We start from the raw sequence: 27501 nt of genomic DNA, 5'->3' as shown, positions 1-27501 counted from the left end.
ACCCTCCCCCCCCCCAACTCAAAAAAGGGGTATAAATACATGCCGTTGTACCAATGTAAGGCATGTAAACTCCTAAATCAGCGAGACACTTCTCTTTTTTGAACTTTTTGAGCAAACATTAAAATTAACCTTTACATTTTTTGATTCGCTGAAATGATTCTTTTAAACATTAAATGCTACTGAAGCCAAAACAACATGTTTGGATAAAGGGACTAGGTGAGTATCATCATTTCAGGTTTGTGCATGATGCTGGAGAGACATTCAACCCTGCGCTCCCCCGAAGCAAGCAAACGATGATCTGAAATGTCAGCAGGGTCTCTGACTCCCAGCGTTAGAGGCTCAGAGCCCTGAAGGCTGACCCTTTGTCATTTCTCCACAGAACCGGTTGTTCAGGTCCATTGCATTCAGTCTGAAACCATTGCTGTCTTTTGTTTCTGTTGCCTAATTTTGTGTTTTTTTTCTCGTTCTCAGCAGGGCTTTCCAGCATGCTGGACCTACCACTGATCCGCCAGAGGCTGTGTGATATGTTTGATATTCGGTTGTTCTTGTGCTTCATCCTATCAACTAAATATCAGACATATTCCTACAGAGTCTGGCACTGACTTCTGGTCGTGTGAAGAGAGGCCGCTCAGGTAAAAGGATGGCGAACTTGACCGCAATATCATCGTGAGAGCAGCGCTTTATTGTAGGAAATAAATGTGTGAATTACTAGTACCAAGTCTGTGTTAATATTTGATCTTTGAAAAGGTTCAAGTGGAAGGCAAAGAAAATGGGCCAGCATTTCAAGTGTCATAGTTTAACTGCTTTTCATTCTTGCTCTCAAACGTACACGCCCAAAAACCCACAGGCGGTCTACAGCAGTGACACTGTATTCTGCAGATGGACAGGGAGATCCTGCTTGGTGAGCAAACAGCTGTGATCCTGGTTCCTAAGATAACAAACTATAAACACACTGAGCAGATATTGGCCTTTGTCCTATTGTAGCTAAAAAGGATCAGCCCTTTACACTGCCATGTATTGACAGCAGACTCATTGTGTGATCACCTAATTATTCTTCATTTACTTTTTTTATTGTTTTTTTTTTTTAGGGATTAAGCATTCACTCTCTGCACAGCTCAAACAAAAGCAGGATGTGTGATTTAATTCCTTCTTTACATGCATGACTTCAGCGATCAAATAGAGGATTACATGCCTAAGTTACTAATTTTAATTTTTTTTATCAGATTCTCTTATATAATGATAAAATGTCTTTTGCGTTTTGGCTGTAATAAAACCACAGCCCTCCGATTCAGTTCTGTTTTTTAAAGGGAATTTTATTACGTAAGCGTCTATATGTAAGGGAAGCATTATTAATATCATCCTAATAAGCCTGAGGGACCTGATGTGAGGAATAATGTGATTTCTAATCAAATGAGATGCTGAACAATTATGATGACTGAGTTTTGTTTTTTTGTCTCTTTTTTAAAAGTAAAATGACTTGAACAGCAAACAAGAATAAACCACTGAGGAAAATAAGGACAATTTGGGTTTATGTAACTTCACTAAGTAACATTTGTAGAAAGGATCTGCAGAGACATGGTATTTGCAGCCAGCTACTGCAAGTAAATGTTGAGTGCACCAGATTATGGGGGGGCAGGAAAAAAGAGGTGAGCCACAATTTTCAGACTACTATAGCAGTGTGCATCAGACCACCAGGTTGACGTCATTTTTTAAATATGATGTTGGTGCTGCATCAGTCAGCTTTCACTTTGATCTAAAACATACTACAAACATATTTCCTCCATATTCTCATGCATGTTTTTTTATTTTATTTTCACTACCCCTCAAATGTACTGTGTGAATCAAATGCATTCATTTAAATAAATGTTATCTCTTGTATTTTGATATTTTGTTGCAAAATGCGATTTGTGAAAAGGATATAACGTCCAATAAAAAAATATGTTTCCTCTAATGGTTTTTGAATGACCCCATGTATATGGCCAGCCCTTGTGCTGCAGATTAATCAATGGTAGACCTCCAATTTCATGTCATGTACTTAATTTAGTTCACTCAACAGATAACTGTAGATCAATCTATTTTGATTGAAATATCTCCATTTGTTGTTGCCACTTATAAAATATAATTGTATATAATATTAAATCAGTGAATATATATATACATATCTTCAGTCAATGACCAGCATTCTTCCCTCATGCTTTGCACAGTTGCAATGTAAGGGAACTTTTCTGTGAAGTCTTGGTGATCTGTGACACCTTAGTTGCCACTAAATTAGAGGGATGATTTACACCTTTCTGAAATTATCTGGAGCACATTTAATTATCTCAAGTTCTAGATCCAAAATACTCAAAGTGATCAATCCTAAGCTGGATTGTTCCACTGAACAAAGATGTCAGACTCAACGACTTTTTATGCTATTCGTGAAACACATAAAAGCTAATTAGACTGAGACATACATGAAAAGCACAATACATGGTGAGGTCCTTTATCCTCGGGATTTATGCAAGTGCCACCGCGGCACCACAGTATTTCAGAACTACGTATCAAAGCACACATGACTGACTGTGTGCTTTGATACCTAGGAGACTGAAGATGTAGTATAAAATTTTCTCCCAAGAGAGACTAATAAAGATACTTTGAGTTTGACATCGCTAAAATTATGGACTGCATTTGTGCATTATGATTTAAAGAGGTACTTACCTGCCCTAAAACAAGTTTGGGTATTTTCTTATTTTTCCTTGAACTGTTTGGTGATTCTGTTACTCAAAGTCTTCATTGATCACATGAAACAGGCCATAGCTGTCAACAGATTGAAGGTGCTGTACATCTCACAGCCCACAAACACAAACAAAATAACTTCCATGGTCTGTTTACTGATTGATAATCAAATACGTTTTTGTGTTTTTTCTCACTTATAGAAACATTGTTGCATCCATACAGGAAAACAAACATACAAACTCATAGAAAAAGGCTGAACCTGAGACCTAAACCACAGAGCCACACTGGATGGTTTTCAAGCAAGAATGGCTTCTTTCAGTTCAGGCCACATCAGTTGGAGCCATTCAGATGTGGACTAGCCCGTGTGCTTTGGTTCATTGTCCTGCTGCAAAGCTCTAGTGGCTTCAGCTTAAAGGGACAGCGTGTAACTACTTTGGCTTTCAATTTGCAAAAATCCAGCAATGCTTTTATAAATAAATATAATAACCTCACATCAAGAATGAATGCATTCTCATAACTTAGAATTAGTAGTTCATAAATACATAGGTGTCGGTGAATCCCCTGGGAGGCGCCATATTGCGTCACTGTTTCTGATTTCAGAAGCCAAAAGGGGACAAATGTGTTAGCCTCTCGTGTTTTTGCCTGTCTTTTATATGAAGATGCGCTGTGGGTGGTTGAGGGGTAGAAAACTAGCAAAGACAGTCGTAGCTCATTTTATTTGCCGTTTTCTGTTGAAATGGAGGAAAAATAGTAACCGGGAAAACACAAGAGTCTATATTGGCGTAGCTATTATTACCTGGTGGAATGGAGATAATTCTGAGGGAGCACGGGCTCAGAACTGATGCAAAGGTTGCAGGCTTTCTGCTGGACAGGTAAGTTAATTTAATCTAACAGGTGAAGTTTATTTTTAGGGTCAGGTTAGAAACAGAGCAGAGTAATCCAGCATTTACTCTGTCCTCCCAGCAGAAACAGTTTGTTTTGTTCACCTCTCAGTCAACAGTATGCGGAGGGATATCGGAGATGTTTACATTGTCACACTTATTATACTCCGAGGCTTCCGTAGTACCTATTATTGCAAAGTCGTTTGTAATTCATTACAAATGACACCTCTAGATGGTGCCACTAGAATAGTGCACCAGTGTGAACATCTTACACAACTGGGCTTTAAAGTCACACAGTGATGGCAAACTATTCTTCTTCTGGATTTTCAGGTAAAGAGCAGAACTCATGACCTTGCCTGCAAGCTGAATTCTTGCTGTACTTGTGCGTTCACAAACACACGAGAATCCATTTCTTCCCGCTCCCGTCTCAATCGTTAGGGCCTGAACCAAAAATGGTTCGGGCCAATCACGTTGCAGTATTGTGGTTTAAGGCGGGACGTACCAGTTGTGACGAAAGCAAGAGCTGCTGAGCCCACAGCCGAACCAACATAAACATGGCAGCACAGGAGGATGCATGCAGAGCTCCTGCTATCACACCTGTTTTGTACGACTCCACGATTTCTCATTTAAAAGAAGAACAGCAAGAAGTGCGTTAACTAACGTAATCTGCCGTGCTTTCTCATGGCACCTGTTTTTTTCTTTTGATATCGTGATCGGCTAAAGCTAACCTTAGGTGGGCACTAGGTGTTGTTTTGCCCAATAAGATTGGAAAGTTCTGCTGAATGTGCCTCCTTTCCCTGAAGGGATTTGATGGAAGCAGACCCAGATTAATAATGTGCAGAACATCGAGCGCTACTCATTAACAATGTGACTTGCCAGGTTATAGAACTCATGGTTCCATCCATTACAGCTGGTTGTCCTGCAGCAGCAAAGCAACCCCAGACCATAACACAACCGTGTTCAAATGTCAGAACTATGTTCTTGTTTTGAAATGCTGTGTTAGTTTTACAACTAACTAATGTGATAGTATATTTCCTTAAAAGTCTTGGGGATCATCAAGATGGTTTCCTTTTGTTTTTTATTTATTTATTTTTGGCCAGGAGGAGGGTTCACCTTTGAACTCTGACAATTTTTCCTGGTCTCTTTTGTTATTATTGTTGAATTGTAAACCTTAAGAGAGGCAAGATATCTTAGAGTTTTACCCTTGTTGAAATGCTCTGACACTGCGCTTTGGGACATTTATCCCCCTGGCCTTGGATACCTTCTTGATTACTCCAATATTAACTTGGATCCTTGTCCAGCCTTGTTTTTCCACAGTTCTAGTTGTTTTAAACTTTTTAACTATTGTTCAGACCATGGATATGGTTACATTAAGTTGACTAGTTATTTCTTGTAGCCATTTCCTGCCTTATGCAGATCAATGCACATCTGCCTTACGCAAATGTCCTCCTGATTTTCCCATCTTGAAGAGTTTCTGAAAGTAAAGGGCCTCTGGGTCATGTCATAATTTTACAAAAACTAAAAAAACAGAGCACCATGGGTTATTTTTTTCAGTTAGAAAAGTGATCAACTCACAAAATTCATCATAAATCACAAAAATACATTAGTTCTATTTATTTTGCAAGATGTTTTAGCAGTGGTGGTTTTGTAAAAACAACCCTCTCTTGATCTGGGATTATTTTAGCAACAACTGTGGAGGGAGCGGTATATCATCTGATGATTGCGTTGGTGAATCCATTATCCGCCTTGATGTTTATAGAAATGGTCTAATGAGAATTTACCCGAGGTATTTAGGCATGGATTCACAAAGATGAATCCAGTCTCTAAGTCTTCAGGCAGGAATAAATAAATCAGTGTTTTTGTGTATTTGCTGTTGCAGTTCCACAGATCCTATTGAAGGACTCAGTGTGCTTAGTTCAAATATAGCAGTACAAAAGAAAAAAAAAAACACAAACGCGTAAATCAACCTCACATTAAACCAAAAAAACCCTCATACGTCACTGTATTTCTCAAACCCTACATGGACACACAGCTTTGACTATTTATAGCAATACGTAGTCAAATGAAACCATGTTGAGACTCATATTGGGTTGATAATGATTCATTAACCAGATTCATTATTTAATTCATTAACCAACTGAATAAAACGCCTCAGTGATTTGACAAAGAAAAAGAAATGAAATACAAACTTTTATTTGGATCCATTTGAACTTTTAAGAAGGAAAAAGCTTGCTTGTATACGTTTTATTTTGCGCAGGAGGTTGGTCAAAGGTTGATGTTTACCTTCCTGTACACACAAACGCAGCTCATTAGCTTGAACAATCAGCTATTGGCTGACTGTCCTATGGATGATGTAAACGGCGCAGGAACAGATGGGGTCAAACGGGATCCATTGAGACAAACGTTATCTGAAAGGCCGCACACTGTATGCTCAGGAGGGGAGAAGCAGTGACGAACATAATGCTTGGGTGTTTACGTCTCCGTGTTTGTGTGGAGATAGAAGAAGGTAACACATGATTGGGGGGTGGGGGGGGGGGGGGGGGGTTGATGAGTCTGTGGCGGCGCAGTATAAATGTCTGAGACCAAAGGGAGAAAGTGCATCAGTTCAGCTGTGGCATCAAAGAGGAGGTGCAGACATTTAAAAAGACAAGAAAGAGATAAGAGGGGTGAAGATGAATGCAGCTCGACGGTGAACGAAACGAAGAGCAAACGAAAGAGAAGAACCGACTGACAACACCGAGAAGGGCTGAAGAGAGTTCGAAACAGTAGTGCTGGAAAATTGACCCAGGTTTGTACCTTTGATTGGACAGGAGTGTTTTCAGTGGTTTTCTTCCTTTTTATTAACCTTTGCATTTATTAACCTTTGCATTTCCCCAGAAATGGCCAACACAATGGGAGTACTCTTGGCTTCACTGTTGCTCCTGGGAGCCAGTCTGCCCTGTTTCTCTGTGTATAACAGCGGTGAATGCTTCTTTAATACTAAAGGTAAAAAAAATTTTAAACATGTTCACTAGATGCATGTCCTCCAGAAAGCATGTTCTTCAACCTATTAATATATGTGGTGCTAAATGTTTAAACACGGTTGAGCTGTTCTTATTTTTTAATGATACGTACTACTAGAACTCCTATGCTTATTTATTTTTCTGCAGATTGAAATCCTAGCTATAATTGTTACCTGCAAAATATGCCACATAATCAACAAACAAAAAAAACTTAATCTTGATAAGTGGTGTTTTCAAAGCTGAAAATTATTGTGGGTTGGTTATTTATGTATCACCTGTTTAAAAAAAATATTTAGGAAATATTACAGTTCTATTCAGGTAAAGGGCTCTTTCTGTATCCTCATCAGCAAGCTGTGAACACATGGGTCAGGAGTATGGGATTGGGGAGAGCTGGATAACCAGCGACTGCTACCAGTGTGTGTGCATGGAGCCTTTCGGAGTCGGATGCTGTGACTTGTGAGTTTGATTTCTTGTGTAATTGCAAAAAAACAAAAACAAAATAAACAGACTCTCTATACTTTTGAATTTGATGTCCTGGTTGGAATTAAACTTTCTTTCTTCCTGCAGAGCCACTAAGCCCATCGACTATCCAGAATGGTGCGAGATCATTCGTAAACCGGATTCTTGCACCAGTGTTGCTGTGATGAGAGTCAATCACAAATTACCCTGCCTCTGGGGACAAGGCCGTCTCAGAACAGCTGGACAGCCTTGGAAGTCTGACAATGATCCTTTATTCTGAGTTAAGCCATTCTGGCAAAAGAAAAAAAAGTGAGGCTTGTTGGAATAAAGCAAAGAGAAGATATATTTAGAGTTATGATATTCCTTTTTTAACCACTGTGAGTGATATTTTTGTTGTTGATCTGTTGATAATAGTTAAGGAGTTTCCTGCTTTGCATAAAGCAGTATTTAAAATTAGAGCCATTAATAAAACTAGATGCTGATACAATATGTATGTGTTATATTTATTGCCATTATTTAGCCTTGTGAATTTTGTTTAGTTTGTTGTATTGTTTATTATCTTAATTTCAACCGACTGCAGAAAGAAAAATGCACATCCTTTTAAAAAATGGCTTTGACCAAACAACAATAAAAGAAAATGTTGTTTGTTTGTTTTTTATTTGCACCTCATGGATTATGTATCTATTTATTAACTATTTGTTTAATGAAACCATATAATTTTAGCCGTTTTATTTTAGCACGACTTCTCAAAAATACGTGCCACAGAAAGCAATATAACATAAATAAAGGAATGATGGATTCATTGGTATTCAGTTGCTTCACATATCAGCTTGGGTGCATTAATAGCTTTTGTACTTCATTTATTGTTATTCAAGAAAATATTTGTAGACATTTTCCTTCTGTAGTTACATTAGTGTAAATGCCATGCATATCCTTTTCATTGAACCATTGAGCAAATTGCTTCATTAAAATGATTTATTTCTATATTTATTTTATTTTATGTTTATTTTATTTTACATGATTAATTTTAACAAACCAACGCTACATAGTTTAACTCGTGGTTGTGATGATGAATGAAGTCATGAGCAGTGTTAGCCACCAAGGTATACAGACCTAAATACACAAACACACTGATTTCAGATGAGATTCAGGAAACTTTTCAGCATATTTTTCCAAAGCTTTCATTATTGTATTATTTCCTGCAACACACTACACGGAATAAAAAAATAAAAAACAGTTTCTCAAAAGCAAAACCCTCTTTTAAATGTGTCATTTTTATATAAAATTTTAACTTAACAAATCACGGTATTATATTTGTTTTTAGAAATGTCTTTCTGAAAACATTCATACGCCACCAACGATAATATATAAACAGAGGATCTCTCACTTCTTATGTTTTTTTTTTTTTTTTTATGATGTCTTCCATCTGATCTTTTATTTTGAAAGTAACGCGTCGCATGAAGATGACGACAGCAGGGCGCGGACTGTGTTCCGCGTGATGAGGATTTGTTTATCTTAAAAAAAAATGTTTTCCCTGTGCTTTTTTGCTGGTTGCAATTAATTTGCAGTGAAGGAAAGGCTGCAACATGTGGGCTCTGACTCCTCTGAACCCCGGAGGTAACTTTCTTCTTCATGACCGACTTTTTGTTTAAAGCTAGCTGCGAGCTAACGGGCCAAAGTTTGGCCTAAAAGCTTTAAACTTTGCAGGCACACTGATGGGGGGTATTTATTGCAACTACTGAAGTGCGCTGAGCCGTGAAAAGCTCAGGCTGCAAGGCTGCTGGTGACTTTTTGGACCGAGATCTAATGTAGCTACACACATTTTTATTACTTCCTAAACATGAGCAGCATAGTTTTGTGTATAAAAACTAAATATGAAAGAGCATATAGTCTTCAGTTGTCACAAAGAAGACCTTTGACTCATTTGATTCTAGATTATCTATGTATTGCATGTGATTTTTATTTTTTTGTATTGTATTGTATGTTTTTTTTCTTGTATTTTAGTTGTGCAGCACTTTGATCGACCATGTGTCGTTTCTTAAAGCGTCATATAGATAAACATGGAATGATATTTTTGCACAGCAGTCCAAGGTCCTGTGGTTGGAAAAATAAGTCCAAATTTGTACTCCACAGTTGCCATTAGGCCTTTGCGCTGAGATGCAGTGTGTAACCACCCAAGATAGTACTGTAGAATCTTACGAAATGTACCTACTTTTGTTTTTCAGTCCAAAATAAACATTTTCCCTCAGAGGTCTTGTGGTTCATTGCAGTCAGCTTCGCAATCCTGAACCATGCTTCCATATTCTTTTTTGGAAAATCTCTCCAAACTACACCAAGCTTTCTTAGTTTATTTCTCTAATTATGCTGCTGCACACTTTGAAATGTATCATACCAATTAAGACCTGTACGGACTAAGATTAAAAGTTTGGAGTTTTATGTAATTTCTCTGAGCACTGCACAGTGCTCAGAGAAATTATGGTGGGAGGGCTTTGATTTTCGTTGGGTAACATTAGTATATTAGGGATTGTTTTTTTTTTTTCTTGAGGTAGTCTGACCACAGTTTTAACCTGTGGACTGAAGCCACATCCAAAAAGGTCTAATTTGTATGTCTTTAGCCAAAACAGAAGTGAGGCAGCATTTGCAATAAGTGCTGTCTGAATAGTGCAGTCAGTAAGTAAGGAGGTAGGAAAAGGAGCTTGTATGATTCTTGTCACAGTTCATTTAGCACATGGAGCTAGTAATATTCCTTACTGGGGCTTAGGAGCTATAATTACAACATTTCAGATGCATCCCGAAACTCCATCCAAATACCATTAATAATAACTTCTAGCAGTAAGAACTCTATTATGGATAGTAAAGGAGCTTCAGACTGCTGTGCTGATTTCGGACAGCCTTTAACTCTGACGTCATTACGTGAGGGAAACTCACATGGATGATGCGAGTCAAATCCGGGCCTACAGCCTTCTGAAAATGAACTACTAAGTGTCCGCTCTCTCTTATCTTCTGACCTTTTTGTTGATTTCCGTGAGGTGGCTGTGCTGACACGTCATGTCACGCAAAGGTTTACGGGATACCTTAAGGGTTCTTAGTGCCAGTAAGGGGCGTCGCAGGGTTCCTGGGCAAAACTAGCCGTGGGAGGAAGCTTACAGGCTGACCACTTTGGACCAGCAGAGTGGAAGGTCATGGAGTTACGTGTAAAGAAAAGGCCCAAATTCACCCCTCTAGATTAAATCCTACATCAGAGAACCAAAAGTATGTTTGATCAGGTGTCATATTTGTTGTGTTTTGTTGTCACGGCAGTCTGAGCTCAGGGTCATTCAGCGACTGATCCGACCCCTCTCAAGTTGTAAAAGCAGGTTTTTTGAGAGGGGCAACCTGCATGGAGCATCGGTATGCACCAAGTGCTGTATATTACCCTGAAAAACCATTTAATACATCTCAATTTAAGCTAACACTTGGGTCAAAACTTACACGGTGCTGCTTTAAATCACTGATGTTAAACAATGAGATGGATTTATCTAGCTCAAGCTGCTTTTATACTGAAGCAGATTTTTTTTTTTTTTTTTTTTTTTTTTTTGGATCCTCATAGCTTCTTTTGTTTTAACATTTATAGAATATCACCAAGTCTTGTCATGGCTAACCCTTTTAGACTTTGCCCCATCTTTAAAGACAAAACCTGTTTTTCGACTTCACTGCAGACTGGACGTAGAGTTAAGCTTTTAAGTTTGGATGTTGTTGTTGTTTTTTTTTTATCTACTAATTTAGTAAGTGCCGTATATGATATAAAAGATGTATATATTTAAAAATTGTGCTTATATAGAAATGGCAGGATAAGAGAGCTGAGTGAAAAATGAGCTTAAACTATAGAAGTAACAGAAAAAAGGCTGTCAGTGTGACTACATAATCCGTAGTCAGTTTATGACCACAGATCATAAACTGATCCATGGTCAGTTTATGATCACAAAGGAAATAATTGACTACAGGACAAAGTCCAACATGAAAGTTAGTATATCCGCCACTTCTTAACAGTGCTGTAAGGTTTGAAGCGTGAACGTGTGAAGCGTGAACGTGTTCACCTGAGCTGCTGTACTGTACCGTGAAAAGGGAAAAAGTATGACTAATTTGCTGCCGAACACCTTCCTCGTCACAGTAAATCTGCAGGAGAAAGAGCTCCTTTTTCTCTGCACTGAGTCGTGGAGGTATTTCATAATCCACAGCTTTGGTCCAGCAGGTTCTAGAAGGCAGAGGTTTAAAGCGTAAATGCACAGAACAGGACTAGACGGCTGTACTCTGTTCAACCTTCCTGTTACTCGCTTTAAGTTTTGCACTCTCTTGCAGCCAGAATGTGTCTGTGTCTCATAGAGACCGCAGTTTCCTTTAAAATGGCTTCTTACACCTCTGCGCTTCCTCAGATTTAGTTTTGAAACACCTCGGTGATACTGAGCACGGCTAGCTTTGAGACGTCTTCACTCGGCAGCAGGGTTTCTGTTCGCCGGTAGTGCTTTCCGTTTGTTTCGTTCATTGGTCAGAAAAACACAGCAACAGCTTTTTAGTCTCCAGCCGTCCTGTCACCAGTCAGGGCTGTTATGCAAAACATGTGGAAATGGGATTGTCGATGAAAATGTTGTGATTTAATGAGTATTTCATTTTTTTTTCTTTCTTTTTTTTTTTCTTTTTTTCTTTTTTTTTTAGCATACTGACCAGTTCTGGAAATTACACTGCTGAAACAGTTACATAGGTTTATTATTATTATTATTATTATTATTATTATTATTATTATTATTATTATTATTATTATTATCAGGTTTTAAGCTGTTGTTTGTTCCCTTACAGGGGAGACGTACTATCTCCTCCCTGGTAGAGAGTACACCGTTGGTCGTAAGAACTGTGACCTCCCTCTCCCCGGTGACCAGTCCATCAGCAGGTCTCATGCTCAGCTCACTGTGACTGACCAGGTGAGATGAAGAAGACATTGCATGAACAAAACAATCAAAAAGGCTTGTGTGCAAGTCATTTAGGATGTTGTGCATGATCAGTTTGCATAAATAAACCATATACAGCTTGTTGCATATGGACCCATCCCTATGGTGTAAAACTGTGCATGCAGAGAATTAATAAGATAGATTTATCTTGGATTCAAGCATTTTTTTTTTTTTTGTTATTTGCAGGGGAAAATAGCTCAGATGTCCTTAAAAAATGAAGGGTCGTAAAATTAACTTCTTGTTTGTGTAGCAAGAAGTTTTGGGTATTCTGGGCAGAGGTTGTTTTAATCCTTAATATTATTAAGCCATCATCATCTGCAAAGTTCTTCACTGCAAACATTGTTTTTTTTTTTTTTGCAGCAACATCTGACTAATGCTAGATATAGTTGTAACTAACTCTACAGGCCCTTGCAGGATCTCATATTTAACTTTATGGCAGCAGGCCAGCCATTCATTCAAATTGTTCTCTGGAAAAAAAATAAAACAAGCAGCACGAATGCAAACAGTAGCTGAAGCATGGTGGTTTGTTTTATTTGTTTTTTGCGTGCGTGTTTTTTTTTAGCATCCTAATTCAAACAGGAATTGGTATCAGATCAACAATGATAAATCAACATTTGATAGACAAATGTTTTCTTTTTTCTATTTTACTGTGAAACATTAAAATGTTTATGTAAGGATTAGATCTTAATTCTCAGTTTCCACATAGTTGCATTTGTACATGGGAATATTAAGTGAGTTGTTACAGTTTGGAGACGTGTTCATGTTGTTATACTTCCAAACGCTAGGTGGCGCCGCTGTCCCTTAAAAGTGCGACACCACCACTAACCGCTAAAGGTTTACTCTTCTGCATGTGCATCACAGTGGATTAGACTATCATTCACAATTTTAGTTATTTCAGTGATTCAGTTCAAATATTAAACTTATATATTACATACATACTTTACATTCAGAGCAGTATATTTATAAGTGCTTATTCCTACTTTATTTTAATCCTTTTTGGTTTACAACTAATGAAACCCAATTTTCTGTTTCTCAGAAAATCAGAATATTACACAAGACCAATAAGAAAAAGGCTGTTTGATACAGAAATATCAGTCTTCTGAAAAGTATCTCCATGTACTCCAGCTAAGAGACTAACTGTGTTTGAGCCATGTGTTGAACTGCTTGCTCTCTTTTCTTCTTCTTCTTCTTCTTTGCTCTTAGACCCTGACACTAAAAGACACGTCCAAATACGGCACCTTTGTCAACAGCCAGCAGCTAACGGTGCCTGTTGAGCTGTCCTCGGGGGACAATGTTACATTCGGGGTTTTTCACAGCAAATTCACGTGCGTAAAAGAGGAAAAGAGATCCCAGCGGCAACTAATAACGTCCAGTTGAGTCGTGTTAACGCTTTTTGGTGTCTGTTTCTGTCTCAGTGTGGTGTTTCTGGAGAAGCCGGTGGTGTGTTCGTCGTGTTTGGACGTTGCAGGCAAGACGTCGCTCTCTAAGGCGCTCTCAGCTCTGGGCGGGAAGCTGGTCAACGCCTGGACTCAGGACTGCACCCACCTGGCCATGCCAACCGTTAAAGTCACCATAAAGGTCCGACCCGCTGTCTTTTCCCCGTTTTCACCCGTTTTGTTTTCCAGCCGTGTGCTGAAGCTTTCTCCTCCTCGTTTACTCAGACGATCTCTGCTCTCCTGTGTTGCCGCCCCATCGTGAAGCCGGAGTACTTCACCGAGCTGAGCAGCGCCGTTCAGCAAAAATCCGTCCCTCCCAAAGCCGAACGGTAACAGCAAAGCCCCTTTTAAATTGGGATTTATGTAACCTCCCAAAATGTAATTATATTGGCCGTTGTTGGTTTTGTAAGTTATATCCCAGAGATCGACGAGCCCAGCCTGAATAAAGAAGACGTTAACCTTGCAACGACTCCGGCTCGGAAACAGCTTTTTACTGGAAAGACCTTCGTTTTCCTCACAAACAAACAGGTTTGTGTCTTCGTCTTTTGTTAGAGATATTCTTTGCAAAAGCTGCTTTGCTGCTTAGAAAAACATAATAGGGAACAAATTATTATTATAGATTATGCAATTTTCCACATAAATTTGCTCCTTAACTATTTGAACACCTTTTCTGGTTGTTAGGCTTATGTAGGTGAGAACTGTTCAGACACCCAGCCCCACATACAGTATCTGAAAGTCGTGTCTTTTTAAAACAAGATTCAGCAAAGTTTTAGTTTCTTAGTTTGGTCTGAAATTTTAATTCTGTTAAACTGATACCTTTGGGATTTGTTGTAGATTTAAGTTAACATGTAAAACAATCATCTTAGGGACAAGTTGATGGTAGCAACTTACTGAAAGATCTCATTTTGAATTGGTTCTTTGCTGAGTGGTCTTGTTTATGTAAATATTTTAGGGGTTTAGCTGCTGATTTTAGGGCCTTTTCATTCGTAGAGCAGAACTGACTAACATAAATTGTCACCTATTGGTCTGAAAAAGAGTGAAAAGCAGTCAAGACATTCAGAGAAGCCCGAAAAAATATTTATCAAGATCAATTAAAAAAGTTAATGAAACTTCTGGCTCATCCGAGGCAAAGTGCAGAAAATAGCTACACTTACATGGACTAAAGTAATTGGAATGAAGGGCTGATCGGAATAAAAATCGGAATATGATGATGGGATTAAGATCAATTGGATTGAAATTGTAATCTGAAAGAGGGGGGGGGGGGGGGGGTTATGCTGATTTTATAATCTGATCAACGTGCGTATTATAAACGCTAGTCAGGCTCAAGTTATTCCAAATGTGATAAACTGCCCCAAGTGCTCGTGTGCGTCCAGCGTAAACGTGACGTATTTCCGTGTTGGTGAGTGGTGGAAATACATCGGAAGGAAAACTGTCGGGGCTCCTATATACAACCTTTCTGTTTGAAAAAATAAAAGAGCTCAAACTTGTTATTTATTCAGTAACGTTTCAACCGTAAGTAGAACATCGTGAGAGTCCAGCCTGGGCGCTTGGGAGACAAACTCGTATAATACTGCTTTGTTTGCTTTTTTTGTTGTTAGGCAAAAATGGAAATACTTCTTCTGTGTTTTTTTTTTTTTTACTTTTTTTTTAGGGGAATTTGATAACTGCACATGTCAGAGTGGTTCTATTCGGAATAAAGCCAGGTTCATATAGACGCGCATTAGGATCGGATTAATTGCCCATATCAACTGTACAATCCGATTATTTAATCCAAATAGATTTTAATCCGATCGTTAAATTTTGTGCATATAAACTTAGCTAATGAGAGGTGCCTGAAGAATTTACTACTTTCAATTATTGATCTTATTGGACCTCATCCATCACCCTCATTCTTTTTTGAACAGTAACAATTTGAATCAGTGGAGCAAAAAGGGGGAGTGGTTTACTTTATGCAACGTGTTTTTCCTTCACTGTTATTGCTTTTTTACTGGGACAACCGGTGAGTTCATTACCTGACTCCGCCAGATAGATTTGCTCCGCATATCCATCTGGAAACCTTCCGTTGAAGTAACTTTGGGAAAGGGCGAAAATACTGGTTAGCTGATTGGCCTATGTTGGTGATAGACAGGCCAAATGAACCAATCAGATTCGTCGTCGCTCGTAACAGAGCGACGACGAAAACACAACCACAAGCCAAGCTACTCTTGCTGCTGCAGGTAAAGGCTTGTTAGCTCAGCAAATAAATACTCTGTAATTCCGATAAAACTTGCTCGATAGCCACGCTAAGGCTAGTTTCGTCGGCTGAAGCCGCCATGTTGTTTAGACTGAAATGACGCGCTTCCCGTTGCGTCACACCTCAACCCGCCTCAAAGCCAACGCTGATTGGACGTTCGTTTGGTGAACGGCTCCAAATTTTCTTTAACGGAGAGTAGCCAGACTGATCTGCAAGTGAAACCTTGAAAGCTCGCGAGATCAGGATGGTCTCACGAGGCTAGTGAGTTCAGCCTTTGTTGCACATAGAGTTTGTCTCACCTGGGTGGGCTACAGGTGAGAACGGGCGGTTTTGGCCGATGTGCCGTCCCGATTTATGAATTTGAGAAAATGACTGAAATTTTGTTGTTTATTGTGGGAGAAAATGTCCAAATTAGTGACAAATATTGAGAGCTATTACAAGGGGATTGTCCTGTAGCGCAGAACTTTTATATGTATTTCTGTTGGAGAGGGCGCTGGTGAGCTACGGTGGATGGTTCCACGTCCACATCCTGTGGGGTGAGCTTTTTAAAGCATCTTGCCAGGAAGCTGGACTAGTTGTAGAACAGATTAAAAAAAAAAACTCACTCACAAAATGCACTCTAGTTCAGGAAGCATTAAGAACTAAAAATATATTTCTACTAACCAGTGGTAGCTATGGTTGCTGGTAACGTTGAGCCCTCGTCTCCTGTGTGCAGCTGAAGCGCCTCAGCGCAGCAGTGAGTTTCGGAGGAGGCAGGAGTCAGCTGCTGGAGGAGGGCTCCCTCCCCCGCGGCCTGCTGGAGTCTCCTCACAGCTGCGTGGTCGAGGTCACTGCAGGCAGCTCCCAAAGTCTGCTCCCTGCTTCAGCCACAGAGTGGGCAAACTCGGTGAAGAACATCATCCACAGGTTCCAACCCGTTCTGTGTCTCTAAATGAAAGACGCTTAAAGTTTGTTGTAACGATTTGTGAGTTTTTACAAATGTTTTTTCTTTTTTTTTTTTTTTTTTTCTTTGACCACAAACACAGAAAAGGCCTTCGACTCATCACAGAGTCAGAGATTGGTCTGGCTGCCATCTATGCATCCTGTGACAAGTACTGCAATCCATCCTCTCTGATCACAGACTTCGGTGGGTGACCACAAGGACCATATTTAACATATCTTACGCTGCGTTCAGACCAATTATTTTACATCCAAGTAGTATGCAGTTCTTCATATATACACACACATCAATTTCAAACAGATGGTATCGGCCGATACTACACAGCCAGGTATCGGGCCCAAAAAATGGCATCGGCGCAACACTAGTTCAGACCAAACGCTTTTTGAGCTTCAGCGGCATTGGTTTTATTTGTAAAGTGTGTGGTGGAGGCGACTCAAGGGGCTTCAAGACGTCTGGCAGCGCGTCGCGTGCATCTTGCGCTGCGCGTTTTGAAGCTTTCGCTGTGTTTCGTGCCGCCCGTTTGGTTTGACGCCGCGTTAGGCACCTCTACTCTGCTGAAGCTATAACTGGTCTCTGTACCACATTTGTCCTGCATTGTTTACATTTCAATTGCTGTACTGTGAAATCGCTGTGGTACTATATCCTGTAATTTTATCCTGGAATTAACTTTATTCTGAAATCTACAGCAATTCACTGAAATTTTCAAGCTGTATGCAAAACTAAATTTCGTTCTGTGCATACAAAATGACAAATAAAGTTGTCTCTCTCCAAGTCTAGAGCGGCCGACGCGAGAGTTGGAAAATCTGAACTTTTGCAGCTGGACTAGGAGCGTCAACCAATTAGAGAGACTCTATGGGGGATTTTCCGATTTTACTTACCACTGATAAATGTTGACATCAAGCCTCCTGAATGATGCCCACTAACCCCAGACAGATGTAGTGATGCTCTTCAGCTGAAACGGGGCGCCTGTAGTTGTCCTGGCGGGACAGGTGGGCACCGATGCCGGTCAGCAGGTTGTCACACTGGGCTCGGTTGGGACATAATTAGCCCTGAAGGCGACCCTCATCAGAGCGCAGCTCCTGCAGTAGGTGGTGAAACTCACCAAACTCAAAACGCCTTTGAATTATTTGTGAATAATTCGGCGCAGATTATATTATATTATTCAGAAAATAAAGCCAAGCCACTCTCTCGATTTCATCCACAATTTCACACAGAGTCCGGCAGAGCAAAGGAACAGAGTATCTCCTCTCCTTACTTTGTCAGACGTGCCATCAGAGCCTTGAGTCTCTAGACAAGCGCGTCAGACTTTAATGTGCACAAACATCTAAGTTGAGGCGTTTTTGACGCTCAAAAGGAGTTTGGTCCTAATGCAGCGTTACTCTTTCTTTTTTTTCCCCCCCGTATATGATTTTGTCTGTTAAATTTGTTTGCGTTTTAGATCCCGCACCAAAAATAAAACCGAGGATCCCAAGTGCTTCGCTGTCACAAAGCGCGACCGTGGATGAAACCGTGCTTCCTGCAGCGTCTCAGAACATCACGGCCTATGCAGTCAACACCGAAACGTCGCAAAGGTACGAGCTAGAGCTGAACGACGTTAAAGGAACGTAACATTGAAAAGGGGCCGGTTAATGTCGGGAAGGTGACACTCATCATCAAACTCACACTTGCTGACATTAGCATCTCGGTCACCAAGATCTATACAAGAAGACAAATCTGTTTTTATCAAGCAGAGTTTAAATGCATCTTACCTGAAATATCAGAGGCTGCCATATATATATATATATATATATATATATATATATATATATATATATATATATATATATATATATATATATATATATATATATATTGCAATTGACATACTACTCATGGTGAGATTGTGATTGAGCATATTGTACAGCATTAAAATGAAACTTTGTCACAGATGAATTACATTTTGCCGTTGGCTGTTGTCAGGATGGCCGTTTGCGATGTGACCGGAGTTGCAGCTGTGGGAGAAACTCCTGAGAAAACGACCACCGAGTCCTTCGTGGAGGACACAGTGAGCTCCTCGCTCAGCGCTGCCGACAACACAGGCTCGCAGAGAAGGAAACCTGACCCCAAACTAAAAGGTAGCATCAAGAAAGGTTTACAGATGTGTCCTTTTCACAGATGTTACAGTAAAGCCCAGAATTATTCAAACCCCTCGCATATCTGGATTTCAAACATTTTAATTTACCTAAGTGTTTGTTTACCGTATTTTTAGGACTGTAAAACACGCTTAAAATCCTTAAATCTTCTCAAAAATTGATGGTGCGCCTTATAATCCTGTACGCCTTACATATGGCTACCATTGTGCCTACTGACCGGTAAAATGCACTCAAAAATCTGTTAAAATGTGTAAGTACGACTTTGGTCAGCAACGAAGCTGCTGCGCTGAATGGATATTCGGAGCATTACGGTACACTGTGTCACTACCTGATCGGACCCCTGAGCTGTCTACAAGACTGCCTGACTGTAAAGTCGAAACTAGAAGTGCATTCATGTAAAGACCCCCATATACTCGGGTCTAGTTCACTCCACTGAGGTAAGCACACACTCAAAGCAGACTCCCTACATACAGGTACGTGTCACACTATAAACTTCTCAGAGGCAAGAAGTCTTTACATCAAACTGTTTTATATGTGGCACTGAGCTTGATACACTGAGCTGCTCTAAGCAGGCGGTCACAAAGACGCAGCATCACAGTCCCTCTCTGTTCTCACTGACAGGTGTACGGTGGGAGGCTCACTGCAAAAACGGATCTAAAAATAAGTAAAATGTTCTTAAAGTTATTGTATTTATCTTTGATTTGAGCAGGTAAATAAGATTATCTGCCAATGTAATGAGTATTCTGACCCCTAAAATAAGATAATTAGACATTGCACTTGAAATAAGATGCTGGAGATGAATTGTTCTTATTTTAAGTGCAAAAATCTTATTCCATTGGCAGATCATCTTATCTACCTGCTCAAACCAAGGACAAACACACTCATTTTAAGAACATTTTACTTATTTCTAGTTCTGTTTTTGCAGTGCTGCTGGAAAAGAAACGGCTCTAGGTGCTCAGCTAGCTAATCACACATTTTACCATCCGTTCCGCCGCTTCGTCCCACTGGCAGAAAGTGCGGGAATTGTAGGAATTTGCCACAAGAAATGTAGGCAATATTACGCTCGACTATGAAGGGTCCGGCAAGCTCACGGTATGCGCACAGCATGCGGGAGCCTTTAAATGAATGCACTTCTAGTTTTGACATTACAGTCAGGCAGTCATGTTTATTTTGGCCTAATGTTAGAAACAGGGCAGTGTAGTCCAGCTACTCTGTCCTCCCGTCAGAGACGGATAGCTCTCTCTCAGTGTAAAGTGACCAGATTTGATTTCTCTAATGAAAGCTGGGAACGTCTCTGACTTTCTTAAGCACAGAATCTCTGCCTGGAGGGTTGGGCTGTTTTGTCTGAACTTCAACGCCGACGGGGCGGGGAAGGTGCGTTCGGCAAAGCTCTTCTACGTCGGGACAGCGGCAGGGCCGGGTATATACCAGTTGTTGCGCTAAACTGTTTTTACGTCATCATGATACACTGAAATCGGGGATATTTCATCCAAAAAATCGAGGTCGTCTGGTCACACTACCGGAAAGGCGGAGTGATATTACACACTTGGGAAGAATATGTCATTCGCCTTATAATCCGGTGCGTCTTATATGTGGACAAAGACACACATGGATACGTAAATTCAAGGTGCGCCTTATAATCCGAAAAATACGGTAAATGTGTGACTGCTATTAAATGTATGACCGAGTTCTGGGTTTCACTCCAGCTTGCTCCTGCCACATGTCGATGTGCTTTTTGGCAAGGCACTTAACCCCTTGTTGCCTACCGATCTGCGTATCGGTGTATTGTGTGCGTTGTGATTGGGTGGATGTGGCTCGAGTCGGTATGACTGCAGTACATAAGCTCAGTCCATCTAACTTTTGTAACATCTTAGTTTGTTTTTTTATGTGCATTATGAAATATCACAGTAAGAAATGTTCATATTTTCTATTTATTTCCAAAGAAATCCTCATTTGTTTCTTATTATTTGAAACTCAGCATCCTTCTTACGCCCACTCTTCTCCTTCTTAAGCTTACTTGCTTTCTTTACCTGAATGTCCCCTCTCAGGGACAACACCGGGACAACTATTATCTAAAACTAGGCTTTTCGCTGTTTCAGGTTTAGGGAATAGCAACTTAAGACCCCCGCCGTCTGCTCCATGGACCAATGGTGGCAGCAGGACATTCCTTCATAAACAGTCCCCTCAGAAAGCGAGAACTTCTGCACAAACCTCCCCACAGAAACAGTCGACCTTGACCAACTTCTTTCAGCCAGTCAACAAGAAAAGGTGATCATCTGATAGATTTTTTTTTTTTTTCAAACAGAGATGCTAAATATAGAAAAGCATTATTTTGGTTAGAACAGACACACTTTTCACTGGCATCAGCAAAGACAGACAGGAAACATTAGAAACTTTTAGATCAGGTACAGCGATTACAGACAGCTTTTTGGAGACCAGCAGTTCATGATGACTTTAAAGGGGACATGTCACGCCATTTAATGCCTTTCGACATGTAAATCATTTAGTTTCAGCCTATATGAAGTGGAACAGCAATGCTTTGGTTTGAATTCCTCATTTAATTTACCCCCACAGCCACCCTTTTACCCCTTTACTCATTTTGGTGCGGTGCGGCCCCTTTAAATCTAAAAAAGTCACTTCACACCCCGTTTGCAGAGCGTCCCATTTCGGACATTTTTCTAGTGGACGGCGTAATCAATTGTGAGGGTTAATACACCCAACAACCAAACATCTTCACTTATCCGCTTGCATCCTCAGCATTCTTAGACTTGGACTACAAAATTGCAGAGAAAAAGGTAAAGGTGGCGGATTTGTGAAATTGGTTAACCTGAAGTCTGTGACCTTGTTTAACAAATCCGCAACAAATACTGTGACATTGTTGTTCATAAAAGACAATAGAGAAAAGAGAAAACTGAACGTATTGAAAAATAAAATAAGATAAGATAAGATGGTCTTTATTGATCTCACAATGGAGAAAAATATGACCCAGAATGAATATAAAGATATCTACTCAGCTCCTGGAGAGACTACATTCAGCTTTTCTGCACTCATAGACACTTCAAGTACACAACAGAATAATAGATTTTGTTGTGAAAGGGCTGGAAAAGTGTGTTTTGCACAACATGTCCCCTTTAAAATCTACTCTGTGTCGCAGTAAAACACCGAGCAGCAGTTCATGAGACATTTTCTGTTCAAGTTCGTCAAATAATCAGCACAGATATCCTTTTGTTCTTCCTTAAATGGTCTTAGGATTGTGATGATTATAGTTATTAGGACACAGAGCAGAATCACCTGTTTGGGGAAACATCTTAATTTTTATTCTCACAGTCAAGCTTCAGATACTAAACTTAATTTTTAAAGACGAAGCGATTATAGCGCACAGTTAAAATAGGCTCTAAACTTGGATTACAGAAACTTCTTTGATCTGTAATTATGTGTTGAGTATTTTGTTTTAGCTTTCACCCCAGCCATCATTCTGTTTCCTCTCTGTGTCGTCAAGACCTTTAGAGGAAGACTCCTCGCCCGTCATGTCGGCACCAAAGCGGCCGGCTCCTACGTCAGCCGTCACTTCGCAGGACACAAACTCACCCAGAGGTTGTAAAGAAATGCTCACGCTCAAGGGACATCCAGCTGTGTCCGAGACTCCACTGGAATCTGTGGAGGATTTGGTCGCAGGGCAGGCACGGGTTCTCTCAGAGGAAACGCGGAGCAGGAAGAGGAAGGAGACGCAGGAGGAGATACAGCTGGATGAACTGGAGTCCATTATGTCCATGGATATGGACTGCCTGGACGACGAGCTCCCGAGTGGCCACGGCCAGAAAGGGCAGCTAACGGTGCACGGTTTGGCCAAACAGAAACCAGCTTCGCTCACTGTTGAGTCTTCGGCTAAAAGGCAGCGCGTCCACCTAGAGCAAAGTGACAGAGTGGGACGGAGGCCTGATTTGGGCTTGGAAAAGGAACGTCCCCAACAGAACCACAGAGAGCAACCCATTAAGACGGAGCGGGTTCATCACACAGACAGCCCTACACCTTATCACCACCCCAGTAAACCTCCTAAAAAGTCTGCTGCAAGTGCAGCTGAAGAGAGGCAGGCTTTTGAAGAGGATGAAGCGTCTTTTATTGAGGTTGAAGACAGTTTTACTCTGAAAGGGATTCAGCTTGCAAAGGCAGAAAACCGTATGTATACTAGCTTCAGTTTATCGTTTCCTTTTCCTGTTCCTGCAGGATGTAGAGCTACTCCAAGTAGATATTCCCCAGCCAGCAGAGGAGACCAAAGCATCTGTTAAACCTGTAAAGATCAAGGAGGAGGTGCAAGTAAGTTCTCTGGAGAGAAATCTCAGATTTTGTTGGTGCTCCTCCAGAAACATCAAATCTCAGAGAAAACAACAACCAGCAAGAAAATGGTTTCAAACACGCAAGCTTGTTTTTCTCAGGGAAAACTTTATTTTCAAAAAATGTGCTCATTTTAATGCAACTTTCCTAGAAATACGCTAATCAGATTTCTGATTGATTTACAATCTCTGGATTTTATAAAGCCTTGTCCTGTTGATACTGGATTTAGCTGTTTCCCATTTCTCCATAAGAACTAGAATCTAACAAGACATAAGAACAGACTTCCTGCTTTGGGTATTTACTAATTATTTCTATGAGCAGAAATATTTTTGCAAATTCTTAAACAAAGAAAACCTCTTAGATCTCCAAAAGGCTGTCAACATCTCCATATCCTGTGTTTTAAAGATTAAAAGGATACAACGGCAACTTTGGTGCATCCTTCCTGTTATCTGCAGAAAGCTTTGCTCTCTCTCTCTCTCTCTCTCTCTCTCTCTCTCTCTCTCTCTCTCTCTCTCTCTCTCTCTCTCTCTCTCTCTCTCTCTCTCACACACACACACACAGTTTGCAGTAACCACAAAGATGTCTCAGTAGCCGTGTTTCTATCAATGTTTTTTTTATGCACATATTTTAGTATCGTATTAGAAAAGATTGATGGAATTTAAAAATAACTTCCTCAGTTTCACAAAACATTTTTTAAGCTTGGTTAAGGTGGATTTTTTATTTTTTTTTCTCTCAAAAAAAAAGTTAATGTGCAAAGCGGGAGATGGAAAAGTTATTTACTGAAGCAAGTTCTGACGTAGGCAAATTTGACCTCATTTGACTGATGGTTAATATAAAAAGCTAAAAAAAAAACTGAATGCTAAGCTAATAATAAATCACTAACCTGAAAATCCATAGGACATTAAAACTCGCTATACAAACAACAACTCACTGCAGAGGCGTGCGAGACGGAGCCGCTTTTATACCCCAAAGTGGCAGAGCTGCCGACATCAGTCATTCTTGCCGACGTCACAAAATCTTTTAAGCCAATAGCAATCCTGATTCTAAATTCAATGCAAGATGGTTGTTAAACCTTAGGACAGCGCCACACTGGTGCCTTTAGACACAAAAGTAAACTTTTAGTCTTCATCTTTACTCAGTAGAGGCGTCTACAAAGAAAAATGTTCAGTTCAATGTGATCACTGACTCAAATAAATGAAATGAAATGAAAATCAACCAGTTGAGATCCACGGCCAGCTTCTTGGTGCATCTTATCATGTGACTTTAAATATACAACCAGTTCAAGAGTAAGATAAGTTCTGTAGTGCAAAAAACTTTTACAACAGGTGGGTTACAGTGGAAAATGTGACCATAATGAAACTTTTTAACAATCACTTTGAGTTTGTATTTGTACAGAAAAGTACATTATAAATGCTTGTTATAAGGAATGTTTACCAGATCCCTTCTGAGTTGATATATTTTAAATTTTTTTATGTTTGTAGGAGTCAAAGATCGATGAAGACCTTCCCAAGCAGCTGCTGATGGTGGAGTTTAGGTCTCTCACCGTCACCGCCCCTGCAAAACGCAAACCGAAACCGTCCCACGAGAACGGACACGTCAAGAACTTCAAATGTTTCCGGAAGGTCAGACAATGAAGTTAATTTGATGAAGGCTGAGTTTGTAATTGTATACCATGAATATTGAAAGTGACAACAATTTTTGTGTTAAATAAAACCAGACAGGCAGATTTTAATTGGAATCAGATTTGATTAATTCAGACCAGCAACCCGGTGGAGTCCAAAAGTATTCACACGCCGTGAGCAGTATTTTATTTATGTGATAGACCAAGACATGGCAGTAAATAATTGTACAGTAACCATATTGATACTTAACAGGGTAAACCTTCAGAAATATATCTTTCTATTTGAAAGGGATATAATTTCCAGCATCTGTTCAGTTTCAGTATATTTTATTTTAAATGTCATTTTTCAGTATAGTTAATTTGCATTGTTTGTCGCCTGTTTTGCCACAGAAACGCCTTCCAGGTGCGGAGGGCTTCCCACACGTCATTGGAGGAGCCGACCTGCTGGTTCACAACAGGGGAAAGAACTCGGATCTGGATGAATGGCTGAAAGACGCAGCTGAGGTACTGAGCTCCCTCCTGTTTGTTTGGTTGTTTCTGTCTTTTAAATGATGGAGGCGTCCTTGATGGTAAATGATATCCTCACAGGAGGAGCGTCAGACCAGGAGGGACGAAACGATGGGAGACGATCTGTTCAGGTGAGGAACTGGACCTCATTTCTTGTCAGATGGTGATGTGAAGTAACATTATCCTCTCACAGTTTCCAGACATAACATTGTAAGAGTTATGAACAGCACCCGCCACGTTTATTGCCCCCCCCAGTAAAAAGCATTGAAATCTATAAATCCTTTACTGCTGCAGCATAATCTCGTTCTAAAGTAAATGGGGAAAATCCACCCATTCATTTGCTCAGTATGGGGGAAAACATCTCACATTAAAAAATAAATCACTAGTGGAATAATTTTATCAGTTAATGTAAAATAAATGCATCTTATTTTTATACTCTTGTTTATTGAACAGAGTCTAGAAACCTCTCATTAGTATTTCTCTGGGGCACAAATGCAATGTGAAACTGAGGCTCAAATCTTTAAGCCACTCTACAAAAGTGAGGAAGACAAGAGCTCATGCCATTGAAATAGGACAGATGTATGAGCTTCATCAGTTCTGAAAGGGCGTCTCGCTCAGACTTGCTCATATCTATAGTACAGAAACTGTTACAAACCAGACTGGGCGAGGAACTAAGTTTATGTTGCCTCCATATGCGGTGAGGAGGATGGTAAGGGGCGCAAGACGTCTCCAAAGCTTGCAGCAAAGACGGACATCTTGGGGTCACCAAATCTCCATAAAAACCAGTAGTTGCTATCCACTCGCCAACCGGTTGCTCAAAGGACACTTAGGTTGAACTTTTCAGCAACAAACACTACCGAACAGTATGAATAGGTAGAAAACCTCACCTCTGCTGTGAAGCACGGCGGAGGATCTCTGATTCTATGGGCCTGACTCCCCTTGTTAGATTGCACAGAGCCGTGAACACCTTGAAGTGCCCGGACTTTTGATTAAAACTCCAGAGAACCGAACGTGGGCTTCTCACTGGATCGTTCAGCGAGATAAATATCCAAAATTATTGCCGCATCAAACGTTTTCACTGAGATTGTTCACTGGGGAGGCGATCAACCTTTTCCATGGTGATGTCAGTCCTCAGACCCTAAGCCTGCTGGGTGAGCTGAAGAGTTGGGAGCATAAAGAAGGAGCTAGGACTTGTTAAAGACCCCCCCCCCCCCCCTTTCCCCCTGCATGCTTTAACCTTGTTAAGTATGTTAGCAAAGACAGAGCATGGTGCTATTAGCAGAAGGTGGTGCCACAAAGTATTAACACCAGGTTTTTTTTATTTCAACTATTTAATAAAAATACGCAAATAAAGGTTGGATTTTTACAAATTTAAGACAGTTTTCTCCTGCAATAAATTTGAAATATATTTTCAGGATTTCTCCGCAGCGTCACCAGAGGAGTCAGTAAGTGAGGGGAGTGCTGAGTTCATTAATTTAATCGTAGTTGCTCTTAAAAATAGGCATTTCTCTCTGTCGTCATGATCATGCTTTAAAAACATCAAACTGATAATTAGGGGTTCGTTCGACCAGCTTCAGCTCGAGCCAATCAGAAGGTCCCTCGTCACCGTGGGTTGTCAGGGCAACGGCGGTGACGTAAGCCGGCGGTGCCTTGTTTTCTTTGACTAAGCAGAATAGAGATGGACTGAGATCGTTTTTTTTTTTTCTTTTTTTTGCCTGCGTGTCAGGGCTGAGGTGTTTGATCACTTGAGTCATGCTCGGCCACTCATACATAACATGGAAGCAGACTCTGCTGCTAAGAAAGTAGTCCAGCTTTTTTTTTTTTCTTTTTTGGCGAGAGGGACTCAAAACAAGTTTCCAGACGCCGTTTTATAGGAAGCTTGTTTGTTTTGCACTGTTCAAACATCATCTTGTGTTTTACTGCGCTTCGTTTGGGCTGTTTTTTTTTATTGTTTCAAAACGCCACTGAGCTCATTGATCGGTGATACAGGAGGAATGTTAAAAGCCCATCCTGACGCGGACAGATGTTTGAGCCCTTTTCTCCTCGCCTCTGTGTGTTTTTCAGGTACAATCCCTCTAAACTGACCAAGAGAAGATGAAATACCTCCATCCTTTCGCACTCGGAGGACCGTTTCTCTTTCCCAAGTCTGTGAAGATCTGTCTAAAAGAAAGCGTGATGCATAATGTTTCTGTTTTAGCTGTTTTCCGTTCTTCCTGCTTGTTCCAGCGCGCCTCTAAAGATGTCACTGACAGCTAGCAATG

The 27501-nt window shown here is 40.3% G+C and overlaps 2 protein-coding genes across 2 annotated transcripts; both read left to right on the top strand.

Annotated features, from left to right (window-relative positions):
- Positions 1-6181: 6181 nt before the first annotated feature.
- On the top strand, positions 6182-7706 carry si:ch1073-70f20.1 (prostate-associated microseminoprotein). The gene is made up of 4 exons (XM_021318145.2): positions 6182-6384; positions 6474-6581; positions 6946-7054; positions 7166-7706. Exons 2-4 carry the CDS (start codon positions 6476-6478, stop codon positions 7335-7337), a joined length of 387 nt encoding a protein of 128 aa, XP_021173820.2. The 5' UTR covers positions 6182-6384; positions 6474-6475; the 3' UTR covers positions 7338-7706.
- A 788-nt stretch (positions 7707-8494) lies between these two features.
- nbn (nibrin) lies at positions 8495-27401 on the top strand. The gene is made up of 17 exons (XM_012865796.3): positions 8495-8674; positions 11891-12012; positions 13243-13364; positions 13455-13617; positions 13701-13804; positions 13886-14003; positions 16424-16614; positions 16734-16834; positions 18087-18219; positions 18608-18762; positions 20880-21048; positions 22280-22904; positions 23005-23094; positions 24594-24734; positions 25124-25237; positions 25322-25371; positions 27305-27401. The coding sequence occupies exons 1-17, from the start codon at positions 8644-8646 to the stop codon at positions 27336-27338; spliced, it is 2463 nt and encodes an 820-aa protein (XP_012721250.2). The 5' UTR covers positions 8495-8643; the 3' UTR covers positions 27339-27401.
- Positions 27402-27501: the final 100 nt, after the last annotated feature.

This window comes from Fundulus heteroclitus, chromosome 3 (genome assembly GCF_011125445.2).
Source record: "Fundulus heteroclitus isolate FHET01 chromosome 3, MU-UCD_Fhet_4.1, whole genome shotgun sequence".
Lineage (NCBI taxonomy): Eukaryota > Metazoa > Chordata > Actinopteri > Cyprinodontiformes > Fundulidae > Fundulus > Fundulus heteroclitus.
Note: the sequence above shows the minus strand (reverse complement) of the source record. Positions and strands in the feature narration are given on the sequence as shown.

Bases quoted from the DNA above. Each gene is read 5' to 3' on its own strand.
- nbn (XM_012865796.3), top strand. From the start codon at position 8,644: ATGTGGGCTCTGACTCCTCTGAACCCCGGAG. The intron at 16,835-18,086 runs GTGGGTGACCAC...TTTGCGTTTTAG, and splicing joins CTCTCTGATCACAGACTTCG to ATCCCGCACCAAAAATAAAA. The intron at 22,905-23,004 runs GTTGAAGACAGT...CTGTTCCTGCAG, and splicing joins ATGAAGCGTCTTTTATTGAG to GATGTAGAGCTACTCCAAGT.
- si:ch1073-70f20.1 (XM_021318145.2), top strand. From the start codon at position 6,476: ATGGCCAACACAATGGGAGTACTCTTGGCTTCACTGTTGCTCCTGGGA. The intron at 6,582-6,945 runs GTAAAAAAAATT...TATCCTCATCAG, and splicing joins ATGCTTCTTTAATACTAAAG to CAAGCTGTGAACACATGGGT. The intron at 7,055-7,165 runs GTGAGTTTGATT...TTCTTCCTGCAG, and splicing joins GGAGTCGGATGCTGTGACTT to AGCCACTAAGCCCATCGACT.